We start from the raw sequence: 19,287 nt of genomic DNA on the forward strand, positions 1-19,287 counted from the left end.
TGCATTGCACTTCATCTTCGTGCACTTTTTAAATCCTTATTGTTATTGTGTGTCATTATAAGAAAATCAGTATTGTTTATTTTAAATTTTTTGATGATTTTTCTGCAATGATTAGTCCATGTGGAATAATCTGTTACTCTAGGTGCAGATGCTTCACAACTATTTCTTTTTTTTAATAGTTAAGTATTTTAACATAGAAACTCGTTTCCTCGTTACCTGAAGGAATTCGTTCAGAAGCATTAAATGTATTGTTTCTTTCTTTTTTTAATTGAATCTATATTACATTTACTATATTTACACTGTGTGGAGTGTGGACCTAACGAAACTTGTAAAGGTTTAATTTTTTAAATTAAGTTTTATTAAAGACTCTAAAATACAAAAAAAAACTAAAGTGCAATTGATTGTCGCAAAAACAATAGAGAGAGAAACAAAACAAACAGACAAAAGTTTTTGAAGTACTGTTAAAAAAAAAGGAAAAAAAATGCTGCTTGAGCCAAAAATATCTTAATGTGGCTGCTACACATCTAGGGTTTGTTTTATTGAATTAATTTGAATAATTTTTGCTGAAAATTAAGGAACCTTTTCCCACTGTTCAATTTAATAATCAAGTTAATTTTCTTTCGTAACTTCAATTTAGTAATGCCCAGAGTATTGACTCTAAGCAGCACAGCACAGCGCCAGTTTTCAATATGTCTGTCGCCATGTTGAGTAATCGAGGAAAAAATCGACAGCGACTGACAGCTTGAAGTATACAATTTACCTTTCCGGTTCTTCGGTGAAGACTACCTTTCGATGCTTTTATAAATAGATACTGCGGTAATGCACCACAATCCTCTCCCAAATTCTAAACGTCCCGACACAAAGGAAAAACTGCCTAAAGTGTGTTACAATCGGCGCTTTATAATCGAAAGGGGAGTAATTAAAATTTAAAAATAACTCGATACCGGCGGTTTTTGGGAGGATGTCGGACGTCAGAAAGAGCGATTTATTTCCGTATTTCGTCGCTTATGCATTAAAAAAATGTTCTTTGTTCAGTGATTATTTTTTCTTTCCCTTTTGCTTTTTGCTTAAATGTATTAGACTCGTTTTTAAGATGAAAATGAACTGACTGACTAGGCTAGGCGATGTTTGTTAATTTTTCAAAGAAACTTATACTGTTTACAAATATTCTGCGTGGGTTGTTGATGAATTGAGGAATCCAAAAAAGATGGTAAATAATGCTGTGTGTGCTGTTACCCAATTGTCAGTTGAACACTACGTATTTTTGAGCAAAACCTATAGCACTACCATTATTTCAAATGTAAAAAATGTTGAAAAAAAGTCGTTTTGTGATTCAATGCGGTATATAGAATTACAAAAATAAAACACCAAAAAATATATGAGCCACTAAATATGTGCTCAGTGCTTTAAGTAAAAACTTACATTTGTGTACAATTATTTATCGTACAAGTGAAATATTTTTTATGTTAAACTAATTATACCATAACATTAACAACATTTATAAACCAAAAAAAAAATCTATCCAGAAAATTATTCAATTGTTTAACGGCTGACCAAAAGCGACTTCCTATTAGGATTGATAAACTACAATTTTTTTTTAAATTATTGCAGAAACGAATATTGACGAAATAAGGGAATTAATTTAACTTTTCTATTAATTTAAATAATTTTCAAGGGCTTCATAATGTATATGAGTACTTTCATAATTTAAATGTTTTATTTTATTGTATTTTCTTCAAAATTAGTTACAATTTAATTAGTTACTTTTATGCTTGTTACTTAATCAGGCAAACCTATGATTGAAATGTGCTTTTTGACTAAGTTTAATTGCAAAAATGGACGCTGTTCGTGAAATAAAATGGAAATTACCTTCTCGATTAAATAAAAATATCAAGATTTCAGATTGTGAAGTTTTTTGACAATAATATTTATCACCAAACACAAAATGATATTTATAAAATAAAATTGTCTTAGGTATGTACGGGTCGGCAAATTTAAATTTGAGTTACCAAAAAATGGTGAAAATCATTAAATAAACACAAAGACCAGAAATTTTCTAAGAGAAATGGTAAATGAAAATGTAATTTTTCAAACAAAGGACTACAACATTTTAAGGCAACAACCACTTGGTGCACGTACCGCTCACACTACATTCTTCAAAGAATCCCACAATGACACAAACAAACTGGTAATCAAAAGCAGGTCTCGCAAGGACAAAAAAAATCTTCTCCATCTTCGGTGGCAAGCGCCATGGAAATTGTGAGTCCCCTCGAACACAGGCTTCGGTATTTACCCGTTAACGCTTTCTTTATCTAAATCGTTGTGTATTGTTTATAATCAGTATAAAAGACGAGACGGTCTTAACGTCTGCACAATTTGCAAAGCATTGATAAGCAATACGGTGTCAAGTCTAAACCCGTTAATAGAATTTCGATATGAAGTACACGTTTGTGTTTTGTTTCGCTGTGGTGATCGTCTTCGTAGCGGGTCTTTCGAACGCGGCTCCCGTCGATGAAGAATTCTTAGACGACACTAACCAAGGTATGTATGTACAAGCAAAATATTATTTTTTAAATTCTTAGTTCTTCAAAGTTAACGTTTGCTAGAAAATATTATGGATTTTCGACTAATTTTAATATAAAAAGTTAATATGATGAAGAAAAAAAACAAATAACAGGTGTATTACGAATTTTATGTAAAAATCTATAAACGTAATATTTTTAAATTAGTTAATAATTCTTAGTAAACTTGTGCAAATATGTTTCACTATTTTATAATATATTTTCTACCACGTTATATTATACACAAGATCATTAATTATTATTATTTTCTTTAATTAGATTATACTACTAATAATTATAACTATTATAAACGAAGAATCGCAAAAATACGGCCTTTAAATTTTGAAACTGAATTTTGATAACTATGACGTCATTTTTTAAGTATATTTAAATTTTGGAAGCATTACAATAACGTTTTTTTTTCAGAACACGTTCGAGTTAAAAGGGTTACCTGCGATGTCCTCAGCGTCGAAGCTAAGGGAATTAAGCTAAATGACGCAGCTTGTGGCCTACACTGCTTGTACAAAGGGAGGTCGGGAGGTTACTGTAACGGAAAGCGCATCTGCGTTTGTCGTTGAGTTTATCAATGCTTTTTTGTTGTTATTACTTATTTCACTATTGAATAAATTGTTATTTTCACCCAATTTCTTCATTTTGATTCACATCTGTTATTACAACAATAACATTATCACGATAAGGTAGTGAGCGGAAGAATGTAGAATCCGCATATCATTTTTGGAACTTTCATTTCCAGCTTTTCATAGATAAGTAAATAATGGTGAAAGACAAAGACTCATTAACGCTTAATGATTCACGCTAGTAGCAATAAAAAAATTGTTGATGGACTGTTTCTATTTCTATAAGCGCATTATAATTAATGACAATAATAATAATATGACGTTATCAATCAAAAGTGAAAGTAATTGACAATTAATAAAATACTTATTCTCTCGTGGCGCGGTCTAGCTTAAAGCTGCTCTATCGAAGCAACAAGTACATTTTAGATTAGGACATGCTTTTAAAATATTATTTTAGGAAAGAATAACCCTGTTAAACAATAGTCACTAACCTGCTTTAGTATTTAAAACAAGTTAACATTTTTTTGATTTTGGTTAGTTTTGAAATTTTTAACATACCGTGGATAAAAAAAATAGTTTAACTTGTATATTCTTCATTATACTGTTAAGTCACTATATGCATGGGATAAATGGAAAGGTTGCTATATATACTAACAACCTGTGATCTCAATCAGTGTTTATTTTTTCTTTACCTTTTGTTTTTTGGTTAAATGTATTGGGCTCCTTTTTAAGAGGAAAATGAACTTGGGACTTACTTTAAGAAAAATGTTATTCTCTGCCGACCGACGTGACTAGGCGATGTTTGTTGATGAATTGAAGAATCCAAAAAATAGTAAATAATGCTGCGTTTGTTGTTTCCCAATTGTCAGTTGGACACTTTGTATTTTTGCGCAAAACCATGTAGCTACCATTGTTTCAAATGTAAAAAATTTTGAAATAAAGTCGTTTAAGTGCTTTAAACTAAAACTTAGATTCGTGTTGTATTTTGATTATGTTAAACTAATTACATTGTTTTATTTAAAAATAAATGTAATTTAAAATTTATAAATCACAACTAAATAACTGTCGATCCTTAAACCAAAAAAAATTTGAATTCCAGAAATTATTCAATTATTTATCTGCTGACCAAAAGCGACTTCTAGGATTATAAACTACACATTTTTAAAAATACATATATTTTTTGAATTATTGCAGAAACGAACATTGACGAAATAAGGGCATAAATTTAACTTTTCTTTTAATATAAATTTAAATATTATTCAAAGGTATGTATATGGGTACTTTTATAATTTAAATATTTTATTAAATTGTATTTTCTTGCAGATCGGTTACAATTTAATTAGTTACTAGAAGTTTAAAAGTATTTTAATCGTTATTACAGTCCAACAATAAAATTAATTTTGCTATAGTTCGCATAGTTTAAACAGATTTACATATTCAGTGTTAAAAATTTTCCGACCACACAAAACTCACCGTTTTTTATTTGCATGTTCATTTCTCTCAGACTGACCAACAATTCGAGCCTCTCGTGTACCCCATCATTACCGAACCGAACCATTATTGTCACCTTTCGGTACTTAATTTTTCAATTGCCGGTTAAATAAAAACGATGAACACATCGTCGCCGGAGCGTTTTAGTGATACGCGTATACCTCGCGAGCTCATTTAATTACGGCTACTTCTTCTCATCCGACGTCGAGCGTCGTAGTCCCACATAGAGATAAAATGTTACGCCTTCCTTTCGTCTAGCGCGGAGGGACGTTGCTATGATACAGGGAGAGCAGGGAGCGCATGCAGGGGCGGATTACGTAAACGGCCTGAAAGCCACAGAAAAACTGCTGAAATCACGCGACGATGCGCTGATAGCGAGGGTGGGGGGTTGGGTTACGTTCCACGTATCCACCTGTATAAAATTACCTGAATTTCTAAAGGTCGCGACATAAAATAGGACTAGATTGATAGCTCAGCTAGAGGCTTTCATGAAAATATAATTCGCTTTAGTGATAGAATCCTCTGAAAGGTCATCCTTCGTTGTTAGATAAATACAAAATTAAACTTTTTGAATGATTTTATATAATCTTAGTAGGTTGATTTCAAAAATTATATTAATTAATTCTATTAATATTTGTATCATGTAAGGTTTTTTTTTGCAAAAATTAAAGAAAAAAAAGATATTTCTAAAATAATTTATTTTTTATTTGTTTAGAGTGGAATACTAGTTAAAAAAAAAGTGAAAACAACAAATGCTGTTTCAGACTCATATTAGAACCTAGACGATGAAAATGTATATTTTGAGCAATACTTTCGTAGTTTTCGTCCATAGAGTTAACAAGAAACTTACCAAGTACCTTTTTAAATGAAACCCAGGCGTTGTTCCCAACAAAAATATTTCTTTTTATCTTGGCATCAGATATGGCAGGAAATTTCTGGCACAAATATATAAAACACAGTCCACTTTTGTCTCGGGCTTTAAGAAACCGCTTCATCAAGCCAAGTTTCATATGATGATTTTGCCACTTTCTTAATACTTCAACGCAAATGGAACAAACAGTATTGGGAGCCCAGTACTTGTCTTGGTCGCCCATTTTAACACCAACATTAACGCGATCTACATTTGCTTTACTACGACACCACTGTAGATATAATAACAAGCATAGGTATAACAAAAGTTATTTCGGATTGTTCACACAACGTCTTATTTCCATATTTATACGTTCTAGAGCACTAGAAATACGGGAAAAGTACCAATCATGAGTGAATTTTTAAAATAATGAATCAAAAAGAAAATACAGAAGAACATTTCAGATACTTACATTATGCGTAGTACTGACTGAGTGAGGAACACTTGGCAGGATATGCGCAGGTAGGAAAAAAAGGAATAGAAAATTTCTTAATGCTAGAGGTTATATCCGTACACGAGTTTTTAAGACCTACACACCTCGGTTAGTTCCTAAATTGGGGTCACACTAATTTGCATACAATTAAGAGACGAGTTTGGTGAATGAAAGTAATGTGACAGCGGCGTCACTATATTTAGTTTATTATAATAATAAATATAATATTAATGATTATTACTTTTTTTTTTCTCCTTATTAGGGTAGCAGCTTTAGTGGGGTTTATTAACCAGTCACTAAAGTTGGGGGGGGGGGGGGAAGGTTTATGTCTCCGGGATATTCAGGGTCTTTCGGACCATTTTGCAAGTTTCAAGTATTACGGACTTTTGCATTTTTGTAACGATGGTTTTATTCGTTATATTCAGTCTTTCCAGGTATCCTGCAAACTTCTTGGTAACTAGCCCAGTGGCCGATATAATTACAGGGATAACATGTACTGCTTTTAGGGTGAGTATTTTTTTATATTCCTCTGCCAAGTCGTAATACTTATTAATTTTTTCTCTCTCTTTCTGTTCCAGGTTGTGGTCCGAGGGATGTGAGATGTCGATGAAATACGCCTTTTTATTAGCCTTATCCAGCAGAATAATTTCTGGTCTATTGCTGGCTATTGGTTTATCTGTTACTATAGGTGTATCCCAGTATAGCCGATAATTTTCGTTCTCAAGAACTGGAGCAGGTATGTATTTAAAATATGGACTGTATTTTCCCTCTCCTAGGTTGCATAGCATTGCTAGTTCTTGGTGTACAATATTTGCTGTTAAGTTGTGCCTTTTGGTGTATTCAGACGGAGCTAGCGTTTGACATCCTGCTGTTACATGTTCGATGGTCTCTGGCACCCGTCCACACATACGACATTTATCATCATCTATTCTGATCTTTTGGACATACTTCTTATAATTCCTAGTCGCTATGCTTTCATCCTGAATAGCTGTGATAAATCCTTCAGTTTCAGCGAATAGCTGCCCCTTAACTAACCAATTTGTTGATTCGCTCCCAGCAGTTTTTAAACTAGATGGATATTTTCCATGAAGGCGCTTACTCAACCACTTCTCTTTTACCTCATCAAGTGTTGGTATCTCTTTTATTTCATTTTTTCTGAGATCTACAGCTAAGTATCTATCCGACTGACAAGCGAGCTTATGCAACGTCGAAGTATCTTTTTTACGGTGGAAGAACTTCTTTAACTGATTTACTTGACGCCTATGCAGTATGTTGAGGTCAGCCAATCCTCTTCCGCCCGTCGATCTTGGTAAGTATAGCCTTTCAGTGCATGCCTTAGGATGGTGAATTCTATGCTCTGTCATGAGGGTCCTTATTTTCCTGTTCAGCCTCTCCAAGTCAGTGTTAGACCATTTTAATACACCAAACGTGTACGTGATTACCGGTACCGCCCATGTGTTTACAGCATTAATTTTGTTTTTTCCGTTTAGTTCCGTTTTTAATATTTTTATCACCCTGTTTTGCAGTTTAGTTTCTATATTAGCCTTAGCATTGTTCTGATTTTATTTTTATTATTATTATTATTATTATCATCATCATCATCATCATCATTATTATTATTATTATTAAGCGTTCTATCGCAACATCCACTTCACCACAACCATCCAAAGACTGTTTAAAGCAACCCCACACTTGCCACTGTTGTCTGTGTTCTTATGAAATATAACGTCAAAACTAGATTTGCCGCTTGTCAAAAATTTCTCAACATCTTCGATCCGTCAACGACAAAATTCCTTTCGAGATACCGAGAGTTTATAGCATTCCATGTATATGCGGCAAAGAATACATTGTAGAGACCGGACGAAAAATATCAACTAGGCTCAAAGAAGATGAAAAAGACTACGACAAATAAACTCGTCAGGAATTGCAGAACACAATCCCGAAACCGGACATCAAATTTTATTCTTCTATAAACCGAAAATGCGAGAATCTATAGAAATCTATAAGCAACCAAAGTAACTTAACCAACTAACCAACTCAGAAGGAATGCAGAAGTTTTGTAAATAGTAATATATATTTATTAATAAATATTTATTAATAAATATTTATTAATTAATATTTATAATTTATTAATTGGAATCCAGAGAAATAATAAGACGCTCTATTGTGTTATCAGCTTTTTACTAGCTTAATATTTCTCAATTCACTGTCCTCCCTCCTTCTTTCAAAGTGATATTATCCTTTTTCATCTCATTATTTTGCCAGGTAGGTATTTCTTTTTTTAAATAAAACGAGTGTACGAGTTTTAATGATCCATTTCTCAGTAATAATTTCACCAACGCTACCTATTTTCAACTACGAATTTTGCCAACAAATGGCACAAGGCACTAACACTAACGCGCAGGTTCATCTACCTGTCACTCTCGGGACCGTTGACAGTCATTATGTCTATGGAATACGGCTAGGATCACCAAGTTTTTCAGCATTAAGAAAGAGACCATAGCATTTTTTATATCAAAAAGAAAAAACATCATGGCTATCTAAAGAAAGTAAATTATAATTTAATAATTAAACGCTTCTTGTACTTTAATTTAAATTGTTTTAGTTCAGGCTAGTTCATTGGGAACATTATAATAAGGTTCCTATCCATTAAAAGTAAAATAAATTATCTAAAAGCGACATTTTTCTGGCTTATTAATTATCAAAATCGCGATAACTTGAATCCAGCTCGAAGGACCAAAAAATGTGTCAAAATTTCGTTCTGCATTATGAGATTGACTATGTTAAGGGCAATTGGACATAAGTTAACTTATTGTAAGTCGTGTAAATACGGTTAGTTCATCTAGTTATGTTGTGCGATACTCCCATTCCCATCGAAATAGATTAATTTAGAGGGAGAGAAAGACGCCCTTCCAGAGTAACAATAAAACTTTTGCAAATGCATTGAACGCCTGTCACAACTTGAGTTAAAGAAGACCTAAAAATGTGGGTTCATCCCCAACAACAGCTAGAATAATTTTAGGCCCTAAAAACTGGTAATAAAATTTAATGACCACTTAGGTTGGCCACTTTGGAAATATTCCCCTTACAATTGATGAAAATAGAGACATATAGTTTAACAGCACATAAACCCGTGCTTAAGGAAACTAATGTAACGGCTATATAAATGATTTTATAGTGTAATGTATAATATACTGAATAGCTTTAAAATGCAGGTTGAATAAGGCTCGCAGATTCGAGTGTAAGATATAACTATAACAAATGCTGATGAAAATAGCAATAGTCAAGCAGGAACTAGCTACAGAATGACGTAGAAATAGAAATAAGGAATTAAAATATTTGCATTTTTTGTATTATTTGAGTTATAAAATCAGATGTATGTTGATTTATGTGACTCTTCACAGATGCGAGTGTTCGCATCGCCTACAACAAATGCTAATGAAAGTAGCAACAGCAACAGTAAACAAAAAATTAAGTACAGAATGACATACACATATAAATAAGGAATTATAATACAGTGAACGCTCTATATAAGCGATTCATTTGAACCAGTTTCAAAAAGAAAGTTTCTATTGGAAAAAATTGCTTGAAGGGATAAAAGGAGTATAAAAATACTTACCGTCCGGAAAATATTTTTACTTATTTCTTTTACCTTTTAATATATAGGTTTTGTTTTAGGCTTCCGCGGGTCTTACATGTGTGTTGTAAATTCTTCCGGGTTTTACTCTGCGTCTGGTCTGGCTGGCTCCAAGTGGAGGTAGTCCTCTGCTGACAACGTTTCGGCAAGATCTCACTTGCCATTTTCAAGTCGGGTCGTTCTGCTTCTCGTCAGTTCAAGCCGAGTTCAGACGAAAAGCAGAACGACCCGACTTGAAAATGGCAAGTGAGATCTTGCCGAAACGTTGTCAGCAGAGGACTACCTCCACTTGGAGCCAGCCAGACCAGACGCGGAGTAAAACCCGGAAGAATTTACAACACAACAATCAAAAACAAAACAATTACATATATTTCTCCACGATAGCTTTTTCTCTTCTTCTTTGGAACAAACAAACCTCATTCCTAAGTAGGTCATGTTCTTTTGCCCGTTCTATCACCAAATTAACCAAATTAAAATAATTTATCATTGATGTTTTTATTGGAGTCATCCGACGTTTTTTCATTTTCTGCAAGAGGAGTAGTTACACTTCACAGGATTTTCTTCTAAGTTAAAGAGACGACTTGCCTCGCTTATTATACTTGCCCATTCCATAATTTCAGTATCGTCCAATTACCTCTTCTGAAAAGTGATCCCAAGGAATGTTGTATTGAATTTCATTACTTGACGAAAAAGAAATTTAAATGATTTTTTTTTACTGACACGGGAATTTCATTCCATGCCTGCACCACTAAATAAACGACACCTTTCAAATATATATTTTTCAGTGCTGAAACTATTCCATCTGCTGCATCTAAGACTGCAAGACGTGCAAATAGATGTTTGCAATAGCGTTGTTTTCGAGATTTTATGTCATTTTGATCTAGTGGTTGCAGTGGGGGAAAACATAACATTGAAATTCGAGTTACTAGTAAACTTATTCCCAGACCCATGCCAAGTGGCATTATCTACTAAGACAAGGGATTTTACGGGAAGGTTTTTAGGTTCCAAGTGCTGAGTTACTGAAGGTATGAATATATTATTATACCAGTCGCACAAAAAATGTATAAGTTTTCCAAGTATTTTTGGGTGATTTGCAATATACTGCAAATCCATTTTTTTTTTAAGCAACGAGGAGATTTCGATTTCCCTCTCCTTCATTGCATTTCTTCCAGCAGGGCATTTTCCAAAATTTGTAACGTTAGTTTTGTCGCAATTATATATTTGTTCAGCATTATAATTTATAATTTAGGTTTAAAAAGTAAGTTGCTTTTATGAAACATTTGAACTAAAAAAAATTGCTTATATAGAGGTTACTTACAGAGAAGTTGCTTATATAGAGCGTTCATTGTTGTATTATTTAGACCATTAAATGTTATTGACTTGTATAAACATAGTACAAGGATATAGCTTTTTTTTTCTTGGCATCACTTATTTTTTGTTCATTATGTATTATAATTGGGTTAAAAGCACGTTTATTTTTAATAGGTTGTTTATGCAACACAGTTTTATAGAGGAGCTTTACAATTGTGTGGCCGTTAAACAATTGATTCTTACCTAAAGTTGATCGAGCTAGTGCAGACGTGCCTTTGGCACTAGATGAGGCATGACACCGCTTGACTGAAAATCGAACCGACTCTGGCCTGCACCATCTGAAACTTGCACGAACCATTTTCTATTTTTGTTCCTTCGATAGGACGAGGGTGCGAAAGCGCGTGGAAGACCTCGGCCGCAACTAAATAGAATAAATACAAACTTAGTTATATAATCGACGACAGCTAAAGGGAGGTCGAAACAACCCACGTCAACGTTATCGATAAAACCGCAAACGTAGCCAATTATAGTTTTCGTCTGCGGCACTTATATATGCGCTTGTTTTAAAGAAAAACATTTTTCTTTAAAACAATCGATATTCGTCGGCCGTGTCCTGGGCATTAACCCACCCACAGTGAACGGGATTAATTTAATTCCATTGTGAGAACATTAGATATAATTTTGTCATCAATGAAAATTAATAACGCATGCTTGTATAAGCATTTCAAATTTACTAGGCGCGAAACGTTATTTCAGTATTGGTTTTGATAAATATGTGGGTGGCGTGTGGCTGCTCATAATGTATTGCGGATCGTAATAGAAAGTAATCGAGCCACAGGGCCTTAAAAATTAAAAAATAAATGTGGGTGCACTAAAGAGGAAACGGACACTGTTACACTATTTTTATGTTGTACAATTTATAATTGTAACACAAATTAGCGAAAAGGTTAGTGTGCTTTAAAAAGAAAGCCTAACCCTGTAACAGAAAACATTTTCTTAAAACTAATTCCTTAAAATTAAAAAAATTATAATAATTTTTCTCTGGAATTACCAATAGAATAGCGAGCATAAAACTATTCTCATATATCCATTGATTTATGTTCTTCTTGGATTTATTAAAATTTTCAACTTAATAATGATAATAATACAAAAGGCGATGTTGAGGTAGAGCCTCCTAACTTAACCTACATACTGCCTTCACGTAACGACCACACAGGTCGTCACTAACCGAAAGCAGAATGAATGAATGAAAAACCTTATAGCTATTAAATAATACAATAGCCCTACTACAGTAAAAATTGATGCGATGTTCGGAGAGAATCGAATGCACTTTGCATCATTTTCTTTCAAAACAGCGAGTTCCAAACACTTATTTCGTCTTACAAGAACATTTAACGAATTGGCCATGTTGGTTGTCGAATTCGGCCAGGTCACTGGCTAAAAACGAGATTTTAAATCTCACGCATCCGCATGTTAAATGAACCTTCTCAAAATTTGTTGACATGGTTGCTTCATGAGTTAATGTGCTGTCAACATAGTCATAGGCATAGTTATATGGCAAGAACATTATAGATCTTGGGACTAATAAAAGCAACATGTTTCTAAGTTTTGCCATAATGCATAACGAAGTCCGCGCTTCTCATAGCAACACTTAACTTTCAATTTCATATATGATCATATATCTAGTTAGAACTAGTTAGATGAAGGGCATTTTAAAGGATAATTTTAATTATTTTTTTAGCAGAAAATTTTTTTAGATGCTTTTTCAGATGTTAGAACAAGTGAATGATCAACTAAGTGTTATTTTATCACGAATCCGAGTCACTGCGGACATTTAATACACGGATTTGGGAGCAATCGGATGTTTTTTTTTCCTAAGTCACTCGTTTATTAAGCACTTCTCAAATTCTTAAATAGCTACTGCTACTTTTCTGTAGGTTTTATTCCAATTCGAATAATTGGTTAACAACTTTGGGACAAGGACCGTTCCCTGTGGCATACCGAACTCTGCCGGAAATGACTCACTTTCTTCTTTATCAACTTTTGCGTTTTGAGGTTTTTATACTAAGAAATTATTGATATAATTGTATTGTAATGTATTGTATGTAATTGTTTTAATGTTTTTCCTAGGATTTTTGCAATTTCATTTGTTAGCTGACACCGTGCGTTCTCAGTACCCACAATCCTGTTTGAAATTATTTTATATTTTCGAAGAAAAGAAAGGAGCCTTACGTTTTTCTGTTAATATTAATTTGGTGGATAAGGTCGAGAGTTAGTTATAAGATTCTTTTTTTCCAGCAAATTATTTTACATAACTTTTAGGCTAAAGATGTAAATCTTTGTAGATTACTACATTGAAAAGGTATATTTTATTGTTAATGGTAATTGGTAATTTAATTGTTTGTTTAAATTTGCTTTAATGCTACTATTACTTACCATCCAAAGCGTTAAGGACATGACGAAACATTTTTCTATTCTGCGGTTAGAGAATAAATGTTATGTTTATTGTCCTAACCTAGTAACGGAAAGGCCGATTTTCGCGGTTGTGAATTGTTAAATTTTTAAAATTTAAAAGATGACGGACTTTTCAGACCTCTTACGCGAGGCCGAAAAATTAACTAATGATCTCGAAGGAACTACGGAACTTCCAAAAGTAGAAAGATCACTCAAACAAGTATTAGACGCTTCTAATGATTTGTATACCCGAGTTGCCCAAACTGGGTCTAAGGACATTCAAGCGTAAGTTGCATTCCATACTTCAAAGAGTTAGAAAAAAATTGCATTTGCTGTTTGTAGTAATTTACTATTGGGTTCAAAAGGGATAGATCTACCGAAAATTGTTCAAAAATTGGAATCAATTAGTACAAAACGAACATTTGAACCTATTCAACCTGTCGATGACTTAGATGTACCCAGTTTATTGCAAAACGAAATTAGAAACAAGATTCTCGAAGCATTTGACTCAGGATACAGTGAGGTAAACATTATGATTATTGTTATTTTGAAACTAAACTGTCTGTGTTAGATGTTAAAGTCTACTTCTGAAAATGCATGGGAACACCAATCTGGCGAATGGAAGCAACAAAAAAGGAAGATACTAAGTGCTTTAGGTGGTCGATCCGGTTTGCCCATTGAAATTGGAAAACATCAGAGCATAATAATGGAAAAACCGTCCATTCCAATTGGGCAATTAGGTCCTATTGAAACAATATATGCTTCTAAAATTATGGAATATAACAAAGCCATTGTTACGGGAGTACCAAAACCTAATCTTGTTCAAATGTTTTTGGATGTAGCTAATCAATTTAAGGATGCTGTAAGTTTTTTCTTATTTTAGATTTAATTTGCTTATGCAAAAATTTTATAGAAAGTGAAAGACATGTGGGAAATTGTCAAATATATGGTGAAAGTACCATCATTTCCACAGTCTGAAGATCCTGTTAACTTAAGAAATGGCAAAGGTACAATTGAAGCCTTAGTTCAACAGGGCAAGAAATATCTTGAAGATAGGTAATAGCTTATAATTCTTTCAAACTCAGAAACATGGTAATGGTAACCAAATTTTGCATGTCATTTTATTTTATAAATTTCAGGTACAAAACATATATGAACAATATGGTTACCGAAAATTTAGCTCAAGCAGTACGTGGAGGAATTCCCGGCACATATTCCTTGGTTAGGGGTTTTGTAGGCCTGAGACTACAAGGTGAATATTTGGGCTTAAGGGACGGCTCCATAGATGATCGTCCACTGTGGCCCATGGTATATTATTGTTTGCGCTCAGGAGATCTATCAGCAGCTTTATATTGTCTTAAAAAAAGCTATTTCTCTGAGTACCGCGACGTTGTTAGCATTCTTGAAGCTAAAATGAATAATCCCAATAGTCCTGAAATTGCAAAACTGGAGGATAGCATAAAGTTTTCATACAGAAGGTTTGTCAGGAATGAAACGGACCCATTTAAAAGAATTATTTGGTCAGTTCTGGGTTGTTGTGATGTTGTTGATGAACATTCAGAGGTTGCAAGAACTGCCGATGATTATCTTTGGCTGAAACTGAGTTTGGTTTGTGTGGATTCTAATAAGGATGACCATGTAAAATATAATGATTTGCAGGTAAGCACTTAAAACAGTATATTTTGACGATTAAATGGATTCAAGTTAAATATAAAGATATTGTAGTGAAAATTTCATTTTAGCAATTAGTCTTAGAAGAATATGGTGAAATTCATTATGATGCCTTCAATCAACCACATCTTTATTTTCAAGTACTGATGCTAACAGGGCAGTTTGAGGCTGCAATAGAGTTTTTGACTAGGATCGAAAGATTTAAAGTCCACAGTGTTCACATGGCTCTAGCTTTAAATGAAGTTTATATGATTGCAGGACCACATGATACCAGCGCTCCTCTTAGTAAGTATTGTTGCTTGATTTACTCTTATGTCATAGATGCAAAGTACAGATAGATTATCACACTTTATTGTCGCAAAATATAGTTCAAATAATTCTTCACATTATAATAAATTGTTTAACATATTTTACTGTACAATATTTTTTTTTAGTTTTTATAGATCCTGCTGATCCAAAACCTGCTAGACGTTTAAACTTAGCTCGCCTAATCATGCTTTATGTACGTGCATTTGAGCTAAATTGTCTCGACGAGGCACTTCACTATTTCTATCACCTAAGAAATTATACTAATTTAGACGGTCAGAATCTTTTTAAAGTATGTGTTGCCGATCTGGCAATAGAAACTAAGCAGTATGAAAAAATTTTGGGTAGAGTACAAAGCAATGGGATTAGAATAAAGGGTCTTATTGATCAGTTTACTGACAACAATGTTACTGCTGACAGTGTTGCTCAACTGATTGGGGACAATCTTGTAAAGAAGGGCTTGTGCGAAGAGGCCATCAATGTTTATGACATTGCTAATGTAAGGAATAATCCTATGTTTTTATAGGTCTTTGTCGAAGTTTTTTTTTTTTTCACAGAATCAAGAAGAAATATTAAACTATTTGTGCAGCATGCTGTCTCAGGTGGTTCACTTAGAAAACGAAGAGGGAACACTTAGAGGCAGACTTCAAGAGAAAGCTGTAGTGTTTGCTGATAGATTCTGTAGAGAAGGATATAATTGTTCGTCTAGTCTGATGATTTCCTTTTTGAAACTTAAAGAACTTTTGATCTTCTTTAACTTATATCATGCCAAAGAGTATCCACAAGCTCTTAAGGTGAATAAATTAGTATTTTATTAGTTTTTTTTTAATTTTTAAATTTAAGGTTTTAAGTGATCTTCAGCTCATTCCATTCAGGAATGAAGAAATTATTGATAAGGTTCAAAGCTTTAAAGCTTTAACGGCCGACGTCAGCAAAGTGATTCCCGATGTATTATTAGCAACCATGAATATGTTATTCGCCCAATATCAGAAAATCAAAGGCAATATTGAGTATATACCACGTTATCAGGATAATTCTGTTGAAAATGTACAAATATTTATATATAAAAATCTAATATTACTAACATCAATTTTATTTTAGCAAATGGCGCATTTACGAGCACAAGCGAAAGTTATAACGAATTTTGCTGGAATGTTGCCATACAGAATGCCAGGGGATACTAATAGTCGTTTGGTGCAAATGGAAATATTAATGCATTAAATTATTATTTTTATTACTTTGTATACTAAGTACTTTTAAAATAAATCACTATTCATTTATAATTCCACATTTTGTTATTACAATATCTGGTGAGAAATCAATACTTCGACCCTCCTTTACCTAAAAGTATTAATAATGCATAACGCAAACTATGGACAATATTTTTAACTTACTTTTTTGTATTCCAAGAACATACTCTTAAACTTTTCAAAATCCCAAAAGGTACACAGAATTTCGCGAATTCCAGGATCTAACTCATTTGATCTTAGTCTGAAAGTATAGAAGACTTCCAAATATAATATACCCGCAACAAAGACGGTGAATCAAATTTTTGATGACAAATCATAACAACATTTTTTTAATCATAATTCTTATATGACTTACTATACACAATCAATAATTTTCAAAATTTAATGATTTTTTTTTCGTAGTCTTAGCTTAAAGAATAAAAACTCTATAACATAACTGATGAAAGGGCTTGTTGCTTTGTTTCCAATTTAAACTTATATTAAATATGTTACACCTTGTATATGTGAGAAGTATTTTCGAAATAGTTTTGCTATGGCGACCGGAAATCACGCAAAACAAATCTATAATCCCGAAACAACAGCCTATTTTTACTCAATTTTCTTTTAATACCCTCTGAAGTATAGATCCTGTAGGTTACTAGAATAGGCTGTAACTCGAAGCGATATTAATTTGGCATTAAATCAGAATATACCATTTATACTCACTGGACTTCTTTTTCAAACTCTGCCATACAAAATGTGGGAACGCATTTTACTAACTCGTTTTCTATATAGACCTCAACAGTGATCAAATATTTGTGAAATATATCCGTATAAATCAGTTTATTTTCTTCATCGTCTGAAAATTCTTTCCAGTAGGTTTCCATAAACTTTGCCTGGATTTTTAGAAAGTTCTCGCTAATGAGAGTATCTTCGATGCACCCGATGATGTTTGCAAAATTTTGCTCTGTGCGATCCACACAATAATTTGAAATTTCAACATGGTCATCTTCAAAGTATATTGATTCACTTCCTAAAAAATCTTAATTTCTTTATGTGCCTTTATACACACCACACCATACTTTTAACTAAAGCCATCATTACTTTTTTTGACGTCACGTTTAAAGCAGCTAATCTATAATCCTATCTATGCACAAGGCAATTTAATTTCCATAGAAACAAGACAATGACAACATTCCACATGTTATACAGGATGGTCTAACTACCTTATTCAGGTATTTAAGGAGTTGATTATTTTGGACTCCAAGATAATTATAAACCTTTCATCGCATGAGGTGAATTATTTGTTCTACTAAATCAATTACAAATATCAGATAAAAAAAAATGAATGCGCCCACCCCTATTTCAATAGTCGCAAATAATTATCTTCTTATACATAGGAAGGCGCATAGGGTTTGATATATTAAGAACCAAAGAAATGTGTGTAATGCGAGAACCAAAGAAAAACAACCATTATTTACAAATTAACAGTAATTATTTTGTATACACAAACATACAACATATTTAAAAACCATACTTTGCTCTACTCATTATTCTATTATTTTTTCCAGCCGCCCAGGCACTTTTCAACTCCTGTTCATTTGCTTTTGCTTGTTGTGCTAGATAAGTAATATGATGCTTTCGCCTTTTGGTTGGATCTACAGCATCTCCAACTTGTGCTTTGGGTGACATTTCTGGATCAGTCAATGACTTTGTCATCCATAATTCTTTATCTGGTAGAATCTCTTCTTCATTTATATCAATTAACTTTATATTGCCCATTGGACGTTTAGTTTTTCCTACCAGTTCTTTAAATGCTTTATTGTCAAGGGCATCTAATGGATTGTTTGGTTCTGGCGCAATTTTAATTACGGGTTCAGGTACATCTGGTCTATGTATGGAGGTATGATCTCTTTTTGTCTGTGTTTTAGATTTTCCACAAATTTTTTCCCACATTTCTTCATCTGAAATATTTTGATCTATTAATTCACCATCACCTTCATCACTATCAGTCTCCTCAACTTCTTTTAAAGAACTTGCAGTCATTGTTTGCTGCAAATACTTTTTACTGATGGTTTTTTTCACAGAGTCTGGTATCAGAGTACTGGTTTTTTGAGTTATGGCTTTTTTACTTATCGAGTTGGGTACAAAGCTTGTTAATGTTACTGGAGTTGTTTTTATTGGAGGAAGTATTTTAAGTAAACTACTACCTTTTTCAGAAGGTTTGATACGCTTCCTTCCAGGCTCCTCTTCCCCTACATCTTTAAATTCTGAAAGGGATGGTATCATTATTTTAACCTTATTTTTATCCTTCATAGACTTAATTGTAGGAATAAATTCTTCCAATTTATCATTTAGTTCCAAATTAGGTGTTGAGAAATTTCTGCATTCAGGTAAATGAGCAATTTTTGTTGTAATATCTGATTCAAGGGTTGGCGATGTTTTATTAATACTATTATGGAAAAACTCATTTGGTGCCATGTCCCCACTACAATTTACAGAATCCTGGTCAACTGTTTTTTCCTTAATGATATTTTCTGATCCAATTGATTCATCATCAGTTTCATTTTCACTACTACTGTTATCGTAAGCAACTAAACCTATTTGATTCAAACTCATTTTACCAAATATTGGCTAACATGATGTTAATATTTTGTTGTCACATAAAAAACCACAACAGAGTCATAGAACGAGTGCTGGTTGTCG

General features: G+C 33.1%; 6 protein-coding genes across 7 annotated transcripts in view; 2 read left to right on the top strand and 4 right to left on the bottom strand.

The window, feature by feature from the left end:
- Positions 1–19,287, bottom strand: part of LOC132697063 (protein PALS2) — a 66,599-nt gene that overhangs the window by 38,828 nt on the left and 8,484 nt on the right. The window contains exon 2 of one of the 2 annotated variants that reach the window (XM_060662323.1): positions 11,165–11,328. In XM_060662323.1, coding sequence (XP_060518306.1) covers positions 11,165–11,279 — 115 coding nt within the window. In that variant the 5' untranslated portion in view covers positions 11,280–11,328. Of the gene's footprint in view, positions 1–4,612; positions 4,633–11,164; positions 11,329–19,287 lie in introns of those variants that run through there. The other variant, XM_060662324.1, reaches the window with a different exon arrangement.
- Positions 2,354–3,223, top strand: LOC132697069 (tenecin-1). Its single transcript, XM_060662333.1, has 2 exons — positions 2,354–2,541; positions 2,988–3,223. The coding sequence occupies exons 1-2, from the start codon at positions 2,436–2,438 to the stop codon at positions 3,137–3,139; spliced, it is 258 nt and encodes an 85-aa protein (XP_060518316.1). The 5' UTR covers positions 2,354–2,435; the 3' UTR covers positions 3,140–3,223.
- Positions 4,936–8,004, bottom strand: LOC132697066 (uncharacterized). Its single transcript, XM_060662328.1, has 2 exons — positions 5,481–8,004; positions 4,936–4,956 (listed from the first exon to the last, which is right to left on the bottom strand). Exon 1 carries the CDS (start codon positions 7,335–7,337, stop codon positions 6,297–6,299), a length of 1,041 nt encoding a protein of 346 aa, XP_060518311.1. The 5' UTR covers positions 7,338–8,004; the 3' UTR covers positions 4,936–4,956; positions 5,481–6,296.
- LOC132696925 (nuclear pore complex protein Nup93) lies at positions 13,410–16,593 on the top strand. Its single transcript, XM_060662069.1, has 10 exons — positions 13,410–13,660; positions 13,718–13,898; positions 13,947–14,237; positions 14,289–14,431; positions 14,515–15,034; positions 15,118–15,331; positions 15,481–15,851; positions 15,910–16,146; positions 16,196–16,399; positions 16,454–16,593. Exons 1-10 carry the CDS (start codon positions 13,497–13,499, stop codon positions 16,571–16,573), a joined length of 2,445 nt encoding a protein of 814 aa, XP_060518052.1. The 5' UTR covers positions 13,410–13,496; the 3' UTR covers positions 16,574–16,593.
- On the bottom strand, positions 16,430–17,934 carry LOC132696927 (ADP-ribosylation factor-like protein 2-binding protein). Its single transcript, XM_060662071.1, has 4 exons — positions 17,664–17,934; positions 17,308–17,614; positions 16,747–16,843; positions 16,430–16,693 (listed from the first exon to the last, which is right to left on the bottom strand). The coding sequence occupies exons 1-4, from the start codon at positions 17,680–17,682 to the stop codon at positions 16,622–16,624; spliced, it is 495 nt and encodes a 164-aa protein (XP_060518054.1). The 5' UTR covers positions 17,683–17,934; the 3' UTR covers positions 16,430–16,621.
- Positions 18,055–19,275, bottom strand: LOC132696926 (uncharacterized). The gene is made up of 2 exons (XM_060662070.1): positions 18,792–19,275; positions 18,055–18,545 (listed from the first exon to the last, which is right to left on the bottom strand). The coding sequence occupies exons 1-2, from the start codon at positions 19,198–19,200 to the stop codon at positions 18,106–18,108; spliced, it is 849 nt and encodes a 282-aa protein (XP_060518053.1). The 5' UTR covers positions 19,201–19,275; the 3' UTR covers positions 18,055–18,105.

Source organism: Cylas formicarius, unplaced genomic scaffold, assembly GCF_029955315.1.
Source record: "Cylas formicarius isolate icCylForm1 unplaced genomic scaffold, icCylForm1.1 PGA_scaffold_1__22_contigs__length_36826433, whole genome shotgun sequence".
NCBI lineage: Eukaryota > Metazoa > Arthropoda > Insecta > Coleoptera > Brentidae > Cylas > Cylas formicarius.

Coding starts and splice junctions, on each gene's coding strand:
- LOC132696926 (XM_060662070.1), bottom strand. CDS start 19,200: ATGAGTTTGAATCAAATAGGTTTAGTTGCTTACGATAACAGTAGTAGT. Junction 18,546..18,791: donor TATCAAACCTTCTGAAAAAG/GTAGTAGTTTAC, acceptor AAAATATTTCAG/ATGAAGAAATGTGGGAAAAA.
- LOC132696927 (XM_060662071.1), bottom strand. Junction 16,844..17,307: donor GAGTTTGAAAAAGAAGTCCA/GTGAGTATAAAT, acceptor CTATACTTTCAG/ACTAAGATCAAATGAGTTAG. Junction 16,694..16,746: donor TGTTCTTGGAATACAAAAAA/GTAAGTTAAAAA, acceptor TAATACTTTTAG/GTAAAGGAGGGTCGAAGTAT.
- LOC132696925 (XM_060662069.1), top strand. CDS start 13,497: ATGACGGACTTTTCAGACCTCTTACGCGAGGCCGAAAAATTAACTAAT. Junction 15,035..15,117: donor TAAAATATAATGATTTGCAG/GTAAGCACTTAA, acceptor ATTTCATTTTAG/CAATTAGTCTTAGAAGAATA. Junction 16,400..16,453: donor AGGATAATTCTGTTGAAAAT/GTACAAATATTT, acceptor ATTTTATTTTAG/CAAATGGCGCATTTACGAGC.
- LOC132697066 (XM_060662328.1), bottom strand. CDS start 7,337: ATGACAGAGCATAGAATTCACCATCCTAAGGCATGCACTGAAAGGCTA.
- LOC132697069 (XM_060662333.1), top strand. CDS start 2,436: ATGAAGTACACGTTTGTGTTTTGTTTCGCTGTGGTGATCGTCTTCGTA. Junction 2,542..2,987: donor CTTAGACGACACTAACCAAG/GTATGTATGTAC, acceptor TTTTTTTTTCAG/AACACGTTCGAGTTAAAAGG.